The sequence below is a fragment of the Anarhichas minor genome, unplaced genomic scaffold (assembly GCF_050575085.1).
Source record: "Anarhichas minor isolate MPS153535 unplaced genomic scaffold, ASM5057508v1 ptg000025l, whole genome shotgun sequence".
NCBI classification, from domain to species: Eukaryota; Metazoa; Chordata; class Actinopteri; order Perciformes; family Anarhichadidae; genus Anarhichas; species Anarhichas minor.
In genome coordinates this window covers 2341950-2363663 of record NW_027466471.1, presented here as the reverse complement: position 1 = coordinate 2363663, position 21714 = coordinate 2341950, and the positions used below count along the sequence as shown (strand labels likewise).

General features: G+C 45.6%; 1 protein-coding gene across 1 annotated transcript; it reads right to left on the bottom strand.

Moving 5' to 3' along the window:
- Positions 1–7261: 7261 nt before the first annotated feature.
- On the bottom strand, positions 7262–19201 carry LOC142957664 (uncharacterized). Its single transcript, XM_076099616.1, is given in 15 exon segments — positions 7262–7381; positions 7481–7574; positions 8684–9275; positions 9415–9461; positions 11262–11435; positions 11841–12014; positions 12910–13083; positions 13181–14821; positions 14823–14976; positions 15140–15368; positions 15524–15600; positions 16262–16359; positions 18449–18562; positions 18932–19080; positions 19196–19201. Coding segments are annotated over 15 exon segments (3843 nt in total).
- Between the last annotated feature and the right edge of the window lie 2513 nt (positions 19202–21714).

Below are 21714 nucleotides of genomic sequence, written 5' to 3'. Positions count from 1 at the left end.
GGTCATCCGCCAAGATCGCTCCGCGCGTTCTCATGCCAGACCAAAACAAAGTATATAGTATGCAGTTTTTTGTCCAGAAAAACGTGGTTTTGTGGTAAAACTTGTAGTACTCTTCTAGATATGATCTTAGTTCATGTATAATTGTGTTTTGCAGTGTGTAAAATGGCTCCCATGGTTGTTTCGCCCAGAATATCTTTGTTACACAGGTATTATTATTTTTTTTTATACTTTTGTATTCCTTTCACAAAAGTGAATTGTACACAGGGGTACCCCCTCTAGGTCCCCAATATTGGGGACCCTCGGGTTTAAGAGGGGAAATCATGCATGAGTCTGATTGCGTAATTGTGCTATTTCAATATTAGACATTAAAGGAAATAGGAAAAAGTGGAACATGGAAAGAGCACACTTTTGTTTTGACTCCTATATGCTTCCCCTAGATCAGGGGTATTCAATTCAAATTCCAAAAGGACCAGATTGAGAAAATCCGGACCTTTACAATAATATCTAACTTGCGCTATTTAGTGCCATATATACAGTGGGTAAAATAAGTATTGAACGCGTAACCATTTTTCTCAGTAAATATATTTCTAAAGGTGCTATTGACATGAACTTTTCACCAGATGTCGGTAACAACCGAACTAATCCATACATACAAAGAAATCCAAACAAATTAGTTCAGAAATTAAGTTATGTGTAAAAAAATGGAATGACACAGGGAAAAAGTATTGAACACGCTTACTGAAATTGATTAAATACTTCGTACAAAAGCCTTTGCTGGTAATGACGGCTTCAAGACGCATGCATTGCTCAGGTGTGGTTTTGGCCCATTCTTCCAAACAAACAGACTTCAAATCTTGAAGATTCCGTGGGCCTCTTCTATGAACTCTGATCTTCAGTTCTTTCCATAGATTTTGTATTGAATTCAAGTCAGGTGATCATCTGGGCCATTCTAGCAGCTTTATTTTATTTCTCTTCTCATATGCATGTCTGTGTGTGAGACAGGCCTGCCAATCAAACGGCGCTCCTATAGCTGCATAGCGTGCCATAACAACTCCCACACGAGTGAGGGGCCAGTAGAACCATGCACAGTGCCCTGACCTCCTACGCACCTCAGGACACACGCATACAGATACGTACACACACACACACACACACACACACACACACACACAGTAGATGTACTGGAAAAGCCTAATTTAAAGAAAGAGGCACAAAGTGCACAGTATGGGGTGCCTTTTGGTCCTCTTCTAAGGGAAGGGTATAGAATGGGTTGTCTTGACTGATATGCAGTTAGCCATAATTGTCATTCTATGGGGTTGCTCCCTACGAGCGGGGATGAGCTGTACCGTAGTGCAATCTCCCGAAACGTTATTGGCCGACAGTCTACTGTGCGAAAGTAATTCTGAAAATACTCAAGACAGACATTCTTTTCAAATAGACAAGCCGCTGCTTTTCCAGTTCCCTTCACGTCGGAACGGTGCCTGCATGTCCTAGTGCTCCATGCACCGCCTGCACCACTTCCTTCACGTTCTCTTCTGAGACTACCCTTCCTTTGGGCAATTCTTCCCACTTCTCGATCCCAACAAAGACCACTTGTCTCATCTGAACGAAACGGTCCACTTCTTCGTTTCCTTGCCAGTGAGTTCCTGCTCGCGTGTGGGCCCTCTGGTGCACCACTTCGAGCTCCATGGTTAGCCGCAATTCGGCTATTTTTCTCCATAGGTCTTCGTGAGCCACTTTTTTGTTTTTAGCGCTCTCGAAACCATTTTCTTGCCATATGGACAGGTCTTCGTTAAGGGCCTGAGCACAGTAATAACTGTCCGTTATCATCCTGGCTCTTTTCACCCTTCTCCTCTCCAATTCGAGCAGACCTTCCAGTATCGCTGTTACCTCCCCGGTCTGGGCACTACCGGGGACTTGGCCTCGTTGTCTTGAGCGCTCCTTCTCTTTCTGCTTGAGAATGAAGCCCCAGTAGGCCTTGTCGTCTTGTCCTTTCCTCGATCCGTCAGTGTACAGGGTCCACTCTAACGGTTCGGATGGTGTGTCGTCTGGTTGCGTCTTTTTCTTGCTTGCGGGCTGTGCAGGGCCGATCTCGAGGTCTGGGTCCAGCAGGATGTCTTCCCAATGACCCCATCTGGCGTTCGTTGCTTTTGTGCTTTCTACCGTGGCTTTGCGCAGGAATCGATGGACTTGGCTTTGGGTGAGGACCCTGATGCCCTGCCCTTGGGCCAGATCTTTCAGGGTACTCCAATACCTTGCCAGGACTGCCAACTCCTTTTCTTCTGCGGGGTATTTATTTTCCACGGAGGACAGGGTATAGCTCCACAACGTCACTATACCCGCACCTTCGTTGCACACCTTTATCACTGCATCGTCCTCGTTGCAACTGACCTCTGCCACCAGCTTCGTTGTCAGACTTCGTGGCTCCAGCCTCAAAGTTCCTTTGATGGCTGTCCTCAGGTTTTCCAAGTTCGTTTGGTCCGTCGCTGTCCATTCCCACTTCTTGTGGGTCTCCTCAGGATCTTCTTTTCTCAGCTTGGCATACAGCGGTCTTGCGTATTTTTGGTAGCTAGGGGCATGGTCCCTAACGTAGTTGCAGAGCCCCAGCACCTTCTGTAGTTCGTTCAGCGAGGTGGGCGGGTCGATCTGCTCCACTTTTCCCCGAAATCCATCTGAGAGTCCCAAGTCAGTAGAGACCTGGAACCCCAGGTAGTTCACTTGGAATTGTCCAAATTGGCCTTTCTTTAGATTTAGTTTCAATCCTGCCGCTGTAAGCCGCTCAACCACTTTTCTCAATTTCACCAGATGTTCTTCTTCTGTGTCATCTGCAATGAATAGATCATCGATGTATATGGTCGCTTCCAGACCGTCCAGTATGTCCATTACGGCTGACTGAAAAACATTTGGAGAGTTTTTGTAGCCTTGTAGTAGTCGTTCCCAGACGTACGATTTACCTTTGTGGGTGAACGCCGTCTTGCCTTGGGAGGCTTTGGCTAGCCTCAGTGAGAAAAATCCATTTGCCAGGTCTATACAGGATTTGTACTTTTTCAGTCTCAGAGTTTTCAGCGTCCCTTGGGGGTTGATCAGGCTGGCTCGGTTGGCGACAGTTCTGCGGTTGAGGGCCTTGAAGTTGATGACAGGTCTCCATCCTCCTCCCGATGACTCAGGCTTTTTGACTGCCTGTATTGGGCTGTTGGTGATAGGATATGGCTCCTCTCGCACTACCCCCAAGTCGCTCAGCTCCGTGACGATCAGGTCCATTTCTGCAATTGCACCAGGGTTCAGTGGATACTGGCGGACGGGCGGGTGTACACCCCCTTCTATGGTATGGGTATACTTCACACCCAGGTCCCCACAGTCATTTTTGAACCGAGCCACTCCAGCCTTTGATAGGATGTCTTTTAGCGTTTCTTTTCCCTCCGGGGATAAGTCGCTTTCTTCTATCTTTTGCTTACTTACTTCTGGAATGTCCACTGGTTTGTACCATTGCCGTGTTGCTGATCCCAGTTGGATCAATCTTGCCCCCAGGGTCTTCAATCACTTTCTCACTGGAACTCTGGTTTCTGGGCTGCCATGCAGCCCTTTTAAGTCTTTTATTGTCATTAAATTGTAGGGTCCTAGAGCCCACACAATTCCTTTCCAGATCCCAAAAGGGACCATTTTGATGGTGCCGTCGGCTAGTTGAACTGTCAGGTGTCCTGTTTTAAGGCTTTTGCGGGTCATCGACACTTCAGCACCGGAGTCTATCTGGTAGGGGATTCCATCCACGTCGGTATAGATGTCATCTCCAACCCAGTAAGCATGCTCCACTGTGACCCGCGCCTGCTTAGCCATTACTTTCTTGGCCCTTCGCTCCCTGCTTCCATGCGGGAGACACGGCCTGTTTTTGCTCTGTTGTCAACTTGTTGTAATCTTCAGAGGAGAGAAAACCACTCCCTCCTTTGTTGGCTGGTGGGGGCCAGGTTTTTGGGAAACCGCCTTGTCCTTGGAAGCCTTGCGGGGCCCTTTGGAATCCTCCTTGCGGTCTCCTTGGTGTCTGTGAAGGGCCGGGCCCCTCGGTGGGCCTCGCGTTGTCATACGTGGGCCTAGGAGCCGCCGGCTTTGGTTGGCTTCCTTTCTCTCTTTTCTCGTCAAAGTGCTTTTTCTTCAAATCCCACTTTCTTACAGTTTCTTGGATTTGTTCTGTAGTACTCTTCTTGATGTTCAGGGTCACAAAATCGAGGTCATTCATGAGACCCTTTGTCAGCTTCCTGAGGGCTTGCACACTTCTTTCTGGTGGGATCGCCTATCGTAAGGCGTACCACGCCTGGGTGAGAGTCTGCCCTTTGTCTAAGCTTTTTCTCGCTTTTTCGATTTGTGACTCTTCGTCTTCGCAATCTTCCAGCACTAATCTTCGGTAGTGCTGTTCCGCGGTTTCTTCGGGACCCATTGGTTGGTCCGTCACATGGGCTAACCACAGTCTCTTCGCTTCATCATTTGTGGAGCTGGACTTCACCATGAGCCACTTCTGCGTCAAGTATTCTTGTACCGACTCCTTCGGGTCTTTGTTCGCCACCATGGCCTTGATCTTTTTGAACTCGTTAAAGCTCTGGGTGGAGGCTTGCATCTCTGTTAACCCGACGTTTCCTTCAGTTGTAGTAAGGTTGGTGCTCCGTTTTGAGCCCGGCCGTTCTTCTTCGCTGTCCGAAATGTCCTGTTTCCGTGCCTTTTCTTCTTCCTGGGCCAACTTGAAAGCTGCTTTCTTCAAGCGTCGTAACATGACATCGTACACGATTGCCAGAAAGCCCGTGCGGAAATTACTTGTCAGCTCCGTGCAGGCTGCGAGGGAGCCGTAGGTTGGGGTCATCAGAAAATTCGCCCATTCTGCTTTTGTGGCGTAGACCATCATTCCTTTCATTCCCTCGAGGTCGTCCAACCATATCTCTGGGACATCGTAACCTGTTTGGCCAGCCTCGGGAACATGGGCCTTTCTCCCGTCCTTGGTGGTCATGGGCCCATACCGGTCATCTCTGGCCAGTTTCTGCGAAGCCGTGTACACTGATAGAAGGGGCAGTGGGTTTTTTGTGCCTCTTCTGCGTCCTTCCTTCAGATCTTTTACCCCCCCTGGCGCCTCGTATTCGATCGAGGTCAGGCTTGGCACCGTCTCTTCTTCATCTGACTCTGCTGAGTCGTTGGCTGCAGAGTCTGACTCACTTTCTTCCTCTGGTGGTGGTGTGAGTGGTGCTGGATGGGTTGCTTCGGGTGTTCTCACCGGTGTTCTGGGACTTGCCCCACTTTGGCCCTGGCTCATGAACCTTATGGACCCTTCTCCTGTACTTTTGTATTTCATTCTCTGCAGGCCTAAGGACTCTGCTGGGCTCGTGGCCGCATTTTCTGATCGTCTTGGCACAGGGGTCTCCACTTCAGTTTGCACTGCTACCCCTCGTGAGGCGGCGGTTGGTGTTTCTTTTTTCTTTGAGGGTTTCTCCTGGCTCGCGCTGGTCTGCGGTGGTCTCATTTCTCGGCTCGAAGGTCCAGATGTCAACTCTAGATAGCTCCCCCTTTCTTCCGCTTCCTTTCGTGGGTCTGATTTTGGGGGAAGTCGGGGTCGGACTGCCCTAGCAATAGGGGCTTCTTCGTTTTCGTATTTGGGCTTCCCTGCCCTCCAGTTGTTGGGTCCTTCGGTCATCATGAGGGGTCTCAGTATTTTTTCTTTTCTTTCCTGGTATTGAGCTACAGAGGTGACTATGACCAACTCTTGGATATGACCCCAACTGTGTCCGATTTTCACCAGTTGGTTCATAACTCTCATAGCCGCTTCCTCGGCCACTTCCCATGGTAGGTCGCCGGACCTTGTGCCGTCGATGCAGATGACAACCCTTTTATAGGTCAACTCACTGGCCCGATCCACTCCTTCTGCCAGTGCTTCCTCTAGGTCATCCCGGTAGGTGTCCAGATTTTTCCCCCCCTGGTACCCTTCAATAGGTACATGCAGTACCGCGAAGTAGGTTGATTCTCCCCCACTTGTGACCACTACCGATGTTTTCTTTTTCCGATAGGTGTTGAGGCTTTCTTCAAGCTCTTTTTTGTACTGAGCCCCTCCTTGGCGCATCAGTGCTTTCCTGAACCGGCTGAGATGAGGTTTCAGGTGGGAGTTGGTCAAGACTACCAACCCATGGCCTTCTATGTCCCAGGGTTCCCCGAAATGATTGTAGGCGGTTATCCCTGTCTGGTTCGCATACTTTTTGGTGCCTTCGGGCATTTTTCTTAGCCCTGGGAGGAAGTCGTCCTGTCGCGGGACATTGGGGTGTTTCTTTTTCCTCGTCTCTTTCCTGTGCTGCTCCGGCTCTGGGTTGTCCATGTCCTCCAGAGTCTGTCGCACTAGAGCGGGGGTTCTCATCGTAAAGGTCGGTGGGAGTGCAAGATGCCCTTCGTCTCTGCTCAGCAGTGAGACACCCACCTCTTCTTCTGATTCATCTGTGGCTGCTTCTCCTTCTTTTGAATCGTCAGACTCGCTTTCGGACGAGACCTCCGCTGGGGTCGCGGTCCCTCCGTGGCTGACGGTTTCATCTTCTTTTTCAGCATAACAGTCATTGTCTTGTATGTAGCGAGCTATGTCATCTAGCTCCTTTTTGTTTTCTTTGTAGCGAGATGTAGCCTTTACTGATTGCTTTATAATGACTTCACCTGCTCCTATTTCTGTTGCCAGCATCTTTACGATTGCGTCGAAATCTGGTGAGGGGCTTATCACTGTGACTATTTTGCCCTTGAGGGTCTGCATCACGAGGAGCCACCAGGCCAGCCATTCTCCCACTTCTTTCTTGGTTTTCGGCCCTTTTGGCCGGTCTGGACACTGTACCACCGCCACAGCCATTCCTGAGAGGAGATGGGGAGCCATATAACCCCCTTTCTCTGAGCACAGCCGGTCTACATTAAACCCAACTGTCGCCATTTCCTCATCTGGATGTTGGTTGATTAGGTGTTGTTGTATGGAGGCTTCCCAGGTGTCCCATCCTCTACCGCGCAGGATGACCTGGTGCCGCACACAGCTTCTGTCTTTGTCTTTGTCTTTATCCGGTGTCGATTCTCCCGATGCCGCTCCTCCAGCCGCGCTGTCCTGGTCCTCGCTGCCGCCCGGTGCCGATCCCTCCGTCTGGTCCGCCAGCGATGTCACTGGCTCGTCCCGCTGAGTCCCGTCCGGTGCCTGGCTGGGTCCTTGGTCATCTGGTCTTTTCTGCTGATCTGCCATCTTGGCCTTTGTCTTTGTCTTTGTTGTCTCGAGTCACCTTCCTCCCAAAGCCTCTCGTCGGCCGTTGAGTAGGGATGGGATCCGGCTCTGGCCCCTCTGCAGTGTCGGATGAGTCTGGTCGATGCTCCTCCGATGCCTGCAGCTTCTCCTGTGCTGGCTTGAGAATACCACGCACAGCTTCGATGCGTCGGATGTCTCGCAGTCGAACTTCACTTGAGGCTTGGGCAGCGTTACTTTCTACCCAAGTCTCACCTCCTCCTCGGGTCCTTCGTACACGAACGGCAGCCTCTCTCGGCCGCCAGGGTTCTTCTTCTTGGACTCAACGTACTCTTTTTCCGTCAAGTCCCTGTTCGGGCGCCACGTGTTAGATCCGGGGGTTCTCTGGCCCGATACGGGGCTACCTACTGACTCAGCTCTCTATTAAAAGATAGGCGAGCTGGTGTTCTGTCGAGGAAACTCGCCTGGCTCTGCTAACTACCGTTACTCCTGACGTCTACCCTGCTTCCACTGGTAACGTGCACTCGGCCGAGGGGCCACCCTGGCCGGGCGCTTCTACCTAGTCGCGTCAGTTATGGCAGCTTTCCTCTTCTGGATCCGGGCTCTTGGTAAATTGCCAGGTTAGGTTTTAACGGCTAGGATTACTACTAAAACCGTAAGGGACTGTTAAGTGGACCGGTCACTAGGATAACCATTAAGATCTCTTGTTGTTATACATACAATGGATTTAACCTTTTACTGCCACAAGGAACTTTTACTACTTCAGCAAATGAATTCTCTTGAGAAATTTACTTTAAATGCAGATTAGATATTTATTGCAGGATATATTAGCAGGGGCACAGCTACAGCTCACAAAAATAATACTATACTTGATTCGATCAGGTTACAATATCTTTTTAGGTTACACTCATTAATTTTCGATGCCGAGACGGCTCGGTGGAGCTGGATTCTCGATGTGGTAAAAAGTCCTTTTGGGGTTTTTAGGAGCGAAGGCCAGGCCTGACCTTCGGCTCCTCCTGCGCGGCCAACGAAGTCCGTTCAGCGATCCCTCAGGCTCAGTAAAAAGTCTTTAGGGCGGCTGCGTCCATCTGTTGTCCGGTTGTTAAAGTCAAACAGGGGTGAGAGGAAAATCTCCGTCTTTCAATCTTTGTCCCGGAACGGCTGTCTTCTTTCCGTGAACAGAGACGAAGTCCTCCGATGCGGCTGTCGAGGTCCAGTGTTTCCTCCGTGGAGCACTTGGGTGGCGGGGGACAAGGAATACATGATGTTCTGTTTGGACACATAAGATGTACTACCTTCAAGAATGAGAGGAAGCTTGTTGAAGTGACATCACTCTGTTCAGAGTATTGTTTCATCAACCTCTAGCCATGCTGGAGAGAGAACACTACAAAAACCACCCTTAAGATAAACTGCTACCCACATTCTCCTAACTCACATCAGCTGTGTGTGATCCTGTACACATTGAACTGTCTGGTCAGCAGAGAGAAGGTTCCTCTAGCAGGAGGAGACTCTCCCTCCTCCAGAGAACACAGAGACACTGAGGAACCAAACCAGGACAATAACCCAAAGCCAGGATAAAGAGGTTCAGTGAATGTGGTGTTGAAGGTGTGGAGGTGGATCAGTGCGTCAGAGGAGACTCTGTAGAAGGACAGAGAGCCAGCAGGACAGTCCACATACACTGCTACTCTACGGGAGGAGGAGGAGGAGGTGATGGATGTTTCTGTCTTATTGTGACGGACAGAGTAACGACCATCAGAGCACAACAGACTCCAGGAATGATCATTCCCTCCAAACAAACAGTCTTCACTCTTTCCTCTCCTTCTGATTCCTCTGTAACTCACTGATATATAAACTCTTCCTCTCCACTCGACCTCCCAGTAACAGCGACCAGTCAGACCAGTTCTACACAGCAGCTGATCCCAGTAGTCAAACCTGTCTGGATGATCAGGATATGACTGAACCTCCTCCACACGTGTCACCTTCCTGTTGTTATCAGACAGTTTCAGTTTTCTGTTCACTGTGTTTGTGTCGAGTCTGAGTTCACAGGAATCTGATGGAGAGAACAAGACACAATACAGCTGCAGTTATTAATCTATCATCTGTTTGATGATGACATCAGAGATGTGAATGAGTGATGTCACAGTTTGAAGATGCTTTGTTTCCATGAATCAAACTCAAAGCACACTTACACTTCCTCAGACCTGGTCTGAACCATCGGACTCCAGCAGGCTCCACCCTGAAAGGAGGAGGGGGGTCAGAGCAGCATGGAGACATGGACATTACATCGCTCTCATACACAGAGCTTTGTTATTCATGTTCACATGGAGCACTTATTATTCATCAGCTCATATTCTTTGACTTCACTGGAGCTTCTTCTGATTGGCCCATGACGACAGCTCATTATGTTCACTTATTCATGATGTATTATTATCAGTATTATATTGACCATCATCATCCATTTCACACTCAGTTTCCTCTACCAGTCAGTCAGTGAATCACATGTTTAAACCTGCATCAATTGATTTCTTTGTCCACTTGTGGTTCAGTGAAAACAAGCTGTGAACACAACATGTGACATATTATCAGCTTATAAAGTAGTTGTGTCGGTTCCGGGTTGTGGTCGCACTGAATGGGCGGAGTCACTTTGTTAACAGAACCTCTAAAAGTTCAAACCAACGGATGTACGACCTTTAAACTAGTGAACAAGTAGCTGATTACCTGTGAAATCTCTGACATCTAAACACAAAGTATGGCGACCAAAGTCAAGTCTCCCTTCAGTCGCTCATGGACGCAATCAGCCAGTAAACCAGACTGAATATCACGGCTTGATGCTTCTACTGAAGCATGAATACGGCGCTGATATTCATTATTATCTATTATATATATTATAATATAAGAGGTAAACACCAAACCACTGCAGTACAACAAAGAGTCAGCTGTAACCAAGACGACATCGAGGACTTAAAAACCTGCATCAGTCACATTGACAAAGACAAGAGCTGAAACAGAAGGCGGACGCAATGGAGAATTACAGCAGACGCTCCAACATCGGTATCGTTAAAGCTCCAGAAAAGGCAGAAAGCCGGGATGTCATTGGGTTTGTGCAGCAGCTGATCCTACACCTCTTGGGTCAGGAACACTTTCCTAATCCTCATCACAGCTTGTTGGATGAAAACAGCTGCTGCTGGAAACACTGAGACTGAACCAAACAGGAAATGTGCTGCAGAACCAAAACTAGGAGCTAAAAGAGGCTAAAAAGCTCTACAGTTTTTAAATATATAGTTGTAAAATATTACAGTTCAAGTCCGTCTGCAGCCACAGAGCACTGCCTGTGTCCCCCTAGAACTTTGGTCCAGTCCTCAATAAACCTCTTTGGGCTCTGACACACCATGTCCACAATCAGCTGTTGGTTCTTCACTGAGCGTCTGTGGCCGACTGTCACCTGTAGTTTCAACAAGTCGACTCTTATCAGCCAGGGAACAAACTAAAACCAGGTAAAGCTGAACTCCTTTAAAACAGAAAAACATTCCTATTGTGATGATTTATCAAGACGCTTTAAACAGATTGTTTCTTTGTCTGTTTGTCTTCTCACAATAATGTCTGAACTAAAGTGCAACACACACTAGTGACAGATGACGAGCATCAAAATATCCAACTATTGTTTGATATGAGCCCACAAACCTGCAGCGTGACGACGTTGACTCATGTCAACCCACCATGATGCCCGTCAGCGTGTCAGGATACACCACTGTCCTATTTTCTAATGTTGAAACAAGACAACGCTCCAGAAAAACAACAGTGTCATCACCTTCCCTCCCTGTTTGGGCTCATCCTGGTTACTGTTCCCTGACTACTTCTGTCTGTATTGATGGTCTGATGTGGGACACAAACAGTCTGATGAGTCTCTGGTAGTTTGAGGTGAGCTTGGTGTGTCAGGGTCATATTAACCAGGCTGACAGTGTGACAGAGAAACAGTTTCCAGCTCTACCTCCTCCATCAGACTGATTGTCTGTGGCTGCAGCAGGCCTCTTCATACCTGAGAGTGTCCAGTCTCCAGTGTGGATCCTCCAGTCCAGCAGACATCAGCTTCACTCCTGAGTCTCCTGGATGATTGTAGCTCAGGTCCAGCTCTCTCAGGTGGGAGGGGTTGGAGCTCAGAGCTGAGACCAGAGAAGCACAGCCTTCCTCTGTGATCAGACAGCCTGACAGGCTGCAAACACACAAAACAACACACATGTCACATAATGTGAGGGAACTGTGAGGGCTGGAAGGTTGCTGCAGTACTGAGATAGTCGACTACTGTGGAGTTACATTGACATTGTTAGTGATTGTTTTGTAGTCACGACCAAACATCCACTAATGTCTATCAACAATCTGACAACATTACTGCTAACTCTGATTCCTCTGATATTTCAAATTATAACAGCAGAGTGAGAAAAAAAGAATATTAAAATGTTTAAATTACATATTTATTTAATAGATAATAATATATTATTTAATTGGTTAAAAACCATGCAAGCACAGACACAATCGTATACAGGTTAAGAGTTTATCCATAAATATTAATCAGGATTAATAAGGTGGTCATCAGTGGAACATATTGATGAATACTGACCTGAGAGTTTCCAGTTCACAGTGTGGACTCTTCAACCCAGCAGACAGCAGCTTCACTCCTGAATCCTTCAGGTCGTTGTTACTCAGGTCCAGCTCTCTCAGACTAGAGGACTGGGAGCTGAGAACTGAGGACAGAGCTTCACAGCTTCTCTCTGAGAGGTTACAGTCACTCAGTCTGAAGAGACAACAATCAACAAGAAGAAAAATAACATTTGTGTTCAAATGAAATCCTCTTTGATAATGAGTCTGGACTAAAGTACAATCAGAAAGAACAAAGACCATTTGTTCAAGTGGATAAAATTCTTGCTGTTCTACTCTAAACAAGATAAAAATTGCAGTTCAGTGTTCTCTACTGTAGGAAGTACTGTAGTATCAACATCAGGATGATGGCTGTATATTTATTGATATTTATTATTGTGAAATACGAAGTTAGGGTTTTCTGTCGTCTTCCTAACTTTTTTTAAAAAAAGACAGAAAAAGTGGTTGTGAACAAGCGGGGTGGACGAGTGAGTGAGAGAGAGAACAAAGTGAGTGAAAAAGATAAATTAAACTTCATATTCTGATTTCATGTCGGTTACGTTCTAAAGCAGAAATAAACAACCATCAACCTCTCAGCAGATCATCACTGTAGAGACAGACATTCAAGTTTTTAGTCCCTTTTCCACCTCTGCTTTTCTCCTTTTCATTCATTAATTATATCAAACATAACATCACAAAGCATAAATAAGAGGAACAACAGGATGACCCTGTGATTTATTTTGTGAATTTAAACTGTTTCAAACGCTGTCATTGTTTATGAATCCACTGTGGATAAAATGTGTCTGTTCTACAAGGTTCTTATGATGTGATGGAAACACAAAAATGACTTTTGGACCCTAGTTTAGTCTCTGAGATTAGTTCCTCTGGTTCCATAATTCAGGGTAATTTCCTGGTGAAAAAGATGTTCAATAAATCTGAAATCCTGATGAACAAATTCAAAGATTCAGAAAGAGAGAGGCTGTTTACGCTGCATGGATCAGATAGTTTAGAGACACATTTAAATCATTGAAGACAAAATAACTTCAGCTGACCTGAGAGTTTCCAGTTTCCAGTGTGGACTCTCCAGTCCAGCAGACAGCAGCGTCACTCCTGCATCCTGCAGGTTGTTGTTACTCAGGTCCAGCTCTCTCAGACTAGAGGACTGGGAGCTGAGAACTGAGGACAGAGCTTCACAGCTTCTCTCTGAGAGGTTACAGTCACTCAGTCTGAAGAGACAATGATGAAGGAAATATAAGCAATAAGTAGAAAAGATAACAGCATATTTAAGTTATGATCTATGAATCTAACTGTCTCTGTACTTACAGAGCTTTGTTGGAGGCTTTGACCACTGGCAGCAGCTTCAGAAGAGCCTCCTCTGAAGCAGAGTATTTCTTCAGGTCAAACACGTCCAGATCTTTTTCTGATGACAGTAAGATGAAGACCAGAGCTGACCACTGAGCAGGAGACAGTTTATCTGTGGAGAGACGTCCTGAACTCAGGGACCATTGGATCTCCTCCACTAGAGAACGATCATTCAGTTCATTCAGACAGTGGAACAGATTGATGCTTTTCTCTGGAGACACATTCTCACTGATCTTCATCTTGATGTACTGGACTGTTTCCTGATTGGTCTGTGAGCTACTTCCTGTCTGTGTCAGCAGACCTCGTAGGAGAGTCTGATTGGTCTGCAGTGAAAGACCCAGGAGGAAGCGGAGGAACAAGTCCAGGTGTCCATTTGGACTCTGTAAGGCCTTGTCCACAGCACTCTGGTAGAGACGTTTTGGTTTAGGTTTGTCTCTAAAGACTTTAAACAACCGGGAGGTTGTTTGTTCTTCTGACAGCAGATTGACTCCAGAGTTGATGAAGGTCAGATGGACATGAAGAGCAGCCAGAAACTCCTGAACACTCAGATGGATGAAGCAGAAGACCTTGTCCTGGTACAGTCCTCTCTCCTCTCTAAAGATCTGTGTGAACACTCCTGAGTACACTGAGGCTGCTCTGATATCGATGCCACACTCTGTCAGGTCGGATTCATAGAAGATCAGGTTGCCTTTCTGCAGCTGATCAAAAGCCAGTTTTCCCAGAGACTCAGTCATCTCCCTGCTCTCTGGACTCCAGTGTGGATCTGTCTCAGCTCCTCCATCATACTTGACCTTCTTCAGTTTGGACTGAACCACCAAGAAGTGGATGTACATCTCAGTCAGCGTCTTGGGCAGCTCTCCTCCCTCTCTGGTCTTCATCACATCCTCCAGAACTCCAGCAGTGATCCAGCAGAAGACTGGGATGTGGCACATGATGTGGAGGCTTCGTGAGGTCTTGATGTGGGAGAGGATCCTGCTAGCCTGCTTCTTATCTCTGAATCTCTTCCTGAAGTACTCCTCCTTCTGTGGGTCAGTGAACCCTCTGACCTCTGTCACCATGCCAACACACTCAGGAGGGATCTGATTGGCTGCTGCAGGTCGTGTGGTTATCCAGAGGCGAGCAGAGGGAAGCAGTTTCCCCCTGAAGAGGTTTGTCAGCAGCACATCCACTGAGGTGGACTCTGTAACATCAGTCAGGACCTCATTGTTGTGGAAGTCCAGAGGAAGTCGACACTCATCCAGACCATCAAAGATGAACAGAACCAGGAACTCTTCAAACCTGCAGATTCCTGCTTCTTTGGTTTCACTGAAGAAGTGATGAACAAGTTCCACCAAGCTGAACTGTTTCTCTTTCAGCACATTCAGCTCTCTGAAAGTGAATGGAAATGTGAACTGTATGTCCTGGTGGTCTTTGTCTTCAGCCCAGTCCAGAGTGAACTTCTGTGTTAAGACTGTTTTCCCAATGCCAGCCACTCCCTTTGTCATCACTGTTCTGATTGGTTCCTCTCTTCCAGGTGAGGCTTTAAAGAGGTCTTCTTGTCTGATGGTTGTTTCTGGTCTGTGTGGTTTCCTGGATACTGTTTCAATCTGTCCGACCTCATGTGACCTCTACAGTCCCTCCCTCTGTGATGTAGAGCTCTGTGTACATCTGATTCAGAAGGGTTGGGTTTCCTGCTTTAGCGATCCCCTCAAACACACACTGGAACTTCTTCTTCAGGTTAAATTTGAGTTCACGCTGACAAACTGCAGCAGGAAGTCCTGAATGAACACACAACAAATAAGATCAATGAGTCAAAGAATAGATTTCAACATGTCATTTCCTCAAAGAATGAGTCTATGAATATATGTTGGTCCATCTCTTGAGACTTTAGTAAACGTTCCATTTATCCAGCATGTTAAATCTTTAGAGAAATCCTCTTACTGCTCTGCAGACAGTCAGCCAGCTCCTCCTGCTTCATTCTCCTCAGGAAGTTCATTGTGATCTTCTCAAATGCCTCTCTGCTGCTCCTCCTCTGCTCTTCATCCTCACCGTCCAGCACCTCCTCATCCTCCCTCTGACTCTCTAAGCATTCTGGGTAATCTGAACTTACAACCTTCTGGATCTTCTTCAGCTCGTTCTTCACAAAAGTGACGATGTTCTCCTCCAGCAGCTGGAACAGAATATTCTATGAATGACACAAACTAAAACCATGGAACCAAACATCAGATCCATGTTGGACAGACAGACAATCCACTGGTCTACAAAGTGCAGCATGGAGATGATTGTGAACACAATAGATGTAAAAGTAGTTGTACATGTACAGACCATAAATATGGAGTCCAGGTGTGTTTGATGCTGCTGGGCAGACTGACCTCTGGGAACCTCTGAGCTCTCCTGGTCCTCTCTGTGGAGGAATCATGAACAATCAGCTCACATTGTGTTTGTACCATTAACACAAATACAACAATTAGTTAAAGATGTTGTGTTCTGTCATGATTGATCACAATGAAAACCAGATGCTAAACAGATTCTTATCTCTGCTTTTATTGGACAGTAAAAGTTATTTTATTGGCAGCACGGTAAAGTCAAAAATGATATCGTAGGTCTTTACTTTATATACCTTCTATACCTCCCACCTCTAGATACAACTAGTATCACATGTGATGTGATACTTTTTCATATCTGGTGTAGTTTATATTCTACCATTGTGTTGTTAGTCAGATGTACCAAGACTTAATACTGTTGATCTGTCACATCACTGAAACAAAGGGTCTGTGTTTGGTTTTGTCCACAGCACCATTGGGGAGACTTCCTCCTCCGAGTCTTTCTAGTCTCCAGACCTCTGCAACTAGAGTTAGGATTATATCCAGAATACTACTTCCTGTCTGATGTAAAACCTAGAACAAGTAGTTAAAGATATTGCGTCATTTCATAATCATAATGAGAAGTTAGATCATAACGACAGATCAAAGACTATAGATGATAGCTGACCAAATTTGTATCTGTGTAACAGTTAGTCATCTGTTTCATCTGTTTTAAGAACTTACTCTGGGTCATAAGAACGGCGTCCATCTTTGAAGTTAATCAGAGCACCTTTAGAGCGATCACTCTTCATGGACACACAGCTGGGTTCAGGAGCCTTTTCTCTCTGCTGCTGTGAACTGATAGAAACACTGACATTTACTCAACATACAATCTTCATTTCTCTGCTTTAACTGGTTTTATTGGACCCTGAATAATTTATGGTGACTTGTTTGCTTATTCAACCAAATAGCATCACAATGAGACACAATGACTGTTTACATGCACTCTCATATTCCACTATTATTCAGAATGTGACAATATTTAAAATTGTATGTAGCTTAAGTAAACATCTTTATCCGTTTGGATATTCTTAATAATAAGTCCTTATTCCGTATGGAACATGTTCCAGTGAAGACTTGTGGGATATGTTGATATTATTCAGGGTTTTATGAGCATTCTTTGGACATGTAGACAGCCTATTATGAATATGGTCATCAGTATGGTTTTTACGTCACTTTGCAACACATGGTCTCTTTCCTGTTCATGACCAGCTCTGTGCGTTGAACACAAAGCAACTAGCCAACAGTATGCAAAGCTGGAGTACAGATGCATGCCCCAAAGAAAAGCTCTCATTTCTGTTCAGAAGGAGAAACACGCCTACTTTAAGCATTATGAAGGACTTTGACATCAGCAGGCTTTTAGATATGAACAAATATCTCAACGTGGACCTTTTCATGAAGGTGTCTGAAGGAATAAGAGAGGGCTGAGTTCACACGGTCCAACAAGTCTGCCTCCAGTGGAACACTTTGAAGAACAGATTCTGATGAAAAGAAGCCAAAAGGCACAAGAGTCTCCTGCGTTCTGTAGGAAATTTAGGTTTAGAAGGGTGCTTTAAGATTTATAATTACAAGTGTTTTATAATTTATAATTAGAAGTGTCTTTTAGGAATTATAGTTAGAAGTGTTTCTTAGTAGAATTTGTAGCACCTTTAGAGGTGGATAATAAAATGTTAGCAAGTACTTGGGATGTACCATCTATGCTGGTAAAACTTGTGAAGTTTTTGCCAAAAGTTGCAAATCCTTATCTTTACATAGTATGTTTACCATAGAAGTGATAAGCCATAAAAGACAGCCATTGAATGTATTCAACTGTGAAGAATGGCGAAGGGACAGACAGGGATTTTCAGACAGGCAATTACAGGGGACGCCGAAGGACGCGACACCCGAGCCAGGGTCCTGCGAGAAGGAGGAGTCAGCTGGATTTAGCCAATAGAAACTAAGAGGGACATTGGGTGGGAGCTATAAAAGGAGATGCTGAGGAAGGTTCTTCCTCTTTCCCCACGTTTCATCGCGGGGGGTATGTCTGTGTCGATGCTGTAAATATATATCTATAGATACTGTAAATAGGGTACTTCACTTTGCAATTGTTTTAGCTTCTGTAGTATTAAATGCTTTTGATTATAATTGAAACCGGCTGACTTTTTGGAAGAGGCTGGATCATGTGCGGTTTTCCCACAGTTTAAGAGGTCCATGAACTCAACAGTTCCACTTTTCCATATGTTGATGTGATAAACGACGTGTGTGGGCATCGAGCCGTCAAACACAGCCGACATGTGATTCACTGGCCTCAGTGATGATGACGAGCTTTACGTCAATCGAATGCACGGCTGCATGTAAATGAGGATATTAGTGGAATATTCATTTTCATGAGCCATGTAAGAAACTCATTAGGAATATTTTGACTGTATCTCAGTTCAACACAGCAAGAGTCTCAACAAACCTCGTCACCAACAAAGGCTCGGATATATAAGGACGAGCTTCCAACAGGCAACTCTTTAATACCGACTACTGACTTCATCAAAGTGCTTTCTGCCACAGACCTCTGCTGCTAGTCACTGAATGTCTGTATTTAGTGCTCAGACCTCTGTAGCTCGGCCCAAACATCTGTCACTAATCAGCAGACATTTACAACTTGTTCCCAGACCTCTGAAGCCCGGACACAGACCTCTGAATGTTGACCCAGAACCCCTGAAACTACTCCACATATCACCGCTGGTAGTCCCCAATATTCTGCACATCGTCCCCAGACCAGCTAGTTAAAGATATCGTGTTTTGTCGTGATTGATTATAATGAAAACAACACTGTACTTGATGCACGAACAATTCTGTATCATAACTGAGGATCAGAACAGCTAGCTCATTGTTTCAGAAGGTTTTAATTACTTACACTGTGTCACAATAACGGTGTCCAGCTTTGAAGTCAATCAGATGACCTTTAGAGCGATCACTCTTCATGGACACACAGCTGGGCTCAGGAGACTTTTCTCTCTGCTGCTGTGAACTGATAGAAACACTGACATTTACTCAACAATACAATTTTATACCGTCCAATAAAACCAAAGTATGTCTTTGAAACACGTCTTGCTTATGTTTGTTCAACATAGGATACTTGTTGTATTTCGTGCAGCTTTCTTTGAACCAGTGTGTTGTTAGTCAGACGTCTTCAGACTGAAGACTGTTGACCTGTCACATCATCATGTATGTGGTTTGGTCCACTCCTGTCTGATAAACTAACATCCATATTCTCCTACACGGCTGCTTTAAACCGGCTCCCAGCCTCAGCTCACATCAGCTCCAGACTCTGGTGCTGGTCTACGGGGAAGTGAAGGGAACTGGTCCTTCCTCCTTAGGAGCCATGGTCAAACCCTACTCCTCCTCTACCTCTGGACGTTTGGCCGCCCTGTCCCTCAGAGGACCCTGTGGTCTCTCATCTCCATCATCACTCTGTTCTGGTCCCACAGTGGTGGAATGAAGTACTGAAGTCAGGAAATCAGAGTCACTGAACATCTTCCACACCATCTGAGAGCCATCTGTCACACGACACCTTCACACAGCTGACGTACATCTCATGTCTTTAACATGTTAAACGTAGCTCTCTAGCACACTTTCACTGGTTTATTAGAGAAGGATGTACCTTCATGTTCTCATGACATGTACCTGAAGTTCTGGTTCACTTTGACTGCTCTGATTGTAAATCACTGTGGACTGTAATGAACTCTGTCCCTCATTGGTTGTCTGAACTCAAACACACTGTCCTGGTTGTAGTCTGGACACATATTAGGTAATAAACCACTTCCTGTTTCATCCAGGAAGTGACTGATCACTGATGTAGTTCTGGTTTTACTACTTCTCGTTACTTTTCAGAAAGCAGGACAAACAGCAGTATCATCAGCTGTCCACTGTTCTTTACAGAGTACTTTAATATCAGCAGTAGAAGACCAGTTCCACTGGAAGACCAGCAGGGAAGGTCATTCAGTTTTTAGTCTTCAGTCTCAGCAGCTGTTGGAAGAACTAGCAGCTCTCACCAAGAAAAGGGTGAATACAGCAATGTCTCATTAGAAATATATTGTCTCATAAGAATGTGTGTGAGTGAGTGAATGTGAAGATTATGAATAAAGAAGCTGTGATTATGGGACACGTAGCATCTTCTAGCACAGCTGGGATTTGAACTGATGACGTTTAATCAACAAGGTTCACACTGCACCAAGAAGCTGATGCCAGACACAGATATGCATCTACAACACACTGTTGTATTATTGTAGATTAACACTTTAATGTACAAGTATAAGAAGAACAAACATGATCCCTGATGATTCCTCAGAGCTCAAGATGTCGTCTTGAAACAGTTCATAACCCAAAAATATTCAGTTTACAGTGATTGAAAGAAGAGAAGAAGCCGATTGTAGAAAGATGAACTCAGAACATTGGAAGAGATGAATGAATGAATGTTTCTTGAACAATGTCTGAAGTGTGAGTTAATTATTGAAGGTGTTCATCTGTAAAACAAGGTGAACAAAGTAATGAGTGTGAATGAATGCAGCTGAACATGAAGTCTGCTGACTGAGTGTAGACCTCACTGAGCACCAGGGGGAGCTCAGCAGCTGAGGGAGAAACATGAAGCTCCACCCTCTGCACCTGAACACTGAGCCCTCCTCCTGTCACTCTGTGATGTGTTCAAGTGCTCACTGTTAATAACACCGTCACACTGCTGGGTCCACAGGGTGAACACGAGGACTTCACTCGTTGACATGGATACAGCAGGACATGTGTCCTGTTGGACCTGAGATCATCTCACAGTTTGTCTGAAGAGCTCCAGTCAGCATTTGAATCAACAACTTTATTGAAAATCTTCAGTCTGCTGCTTCAGACAGTCAACGTTTTACAGTCCCTAGACCTCAGCAACTAGTCCCTAGACCTCTACAACTAGTCCCTAGACCTCTGCAACTAGTCCCTAGACCTCTACAACTAGTCCCTAGACCTCTACAACTAGTCCCTAGACCTCAGCAACTAGTCCCTAGACCTCTGCAACTAGTCTCTAGACCTCTACAACTAGTCCCTAGACCTTGCCAACTAGTCCCTAGACCTCTACAACTAGTCCCTAGACTTCTACAACTAGTCCCTAGACCTCTACAACTAGTCCCTAGACCTCTAGAACTAGTCCCTAGACTTCTCTGCATACATTGGTTCTGACTTCATAGACTGATAAGTTCATCATAATAACACATTGTCATTGAGTTTATGAAGTTATTAATTAACAGTATAAATGGACCTTTGATCTATGAGAGCACTTTGACCAACAGAGGCCTCAATAAACATGAAATATGAGCTTCATAAAACACCTGAAGTATCAAAGTCCAGACTTTAGTCCAGCATCAGAACTCAATCTAAGGACTGGATGTGTTTTATAGATTTATAGCTTTATTATGAGTCAATGTTCAAGTGAAAGAGCAGAGAAACAGTCAACATCACGTTAGTAAGAATGAATCTGTTGAAGGTGAAACAGGATCAAATGTGATGAGAAGTGTTGAGTGTGATACCTTTTCATGTTGCTGATCAGCTGCAGCCACCTGATGAAGACACAGACGGGTTCATCAGTAGTCTTCAGTCTCATTTGATTTGTGTCTCAGCAGAAAATGGGATCTGTTTCTGCAGGTAGACTTTAAAGACAGCCAGCTGTAGTTTCAAGTATCTGTTGTCACATCAGCTCTGTGCTGTGGACTCATTATCAAAGACAGGAGGTCAACACATGAAGCAACAAAGAGCAGCTCGTTTGTCATCGATTCAAGTTCCACTTACTCACTTTCTTCTCCTGGACTTCAACACTCTGCAGCTCTCTGCTGTCTGGACCAGGTCTGTGTGGAGGAAGAGTTTTGTGTTGATGTGAGTGGGACGATGAGCTCCATCAGGATTAAATCCTCTTCTTCTTCATCAGTCCTCAGTATCTTCAGGCTGCTGTCTCACTCCAACACTTTACTAAAGCAGTGTGAACCTGCAGCACTCAGCTCAAAGGTCAGCTGTGTCATGTTTATAGGACTTTATATGATACGTGTTATATGCTACGTGTTAACGTTTAACCCACAGCATCTTCCACACTGGAACAAAGCTGAGAACATGAAGCTCCTCCTCACTGACAACATCAACACTCCAGCACTG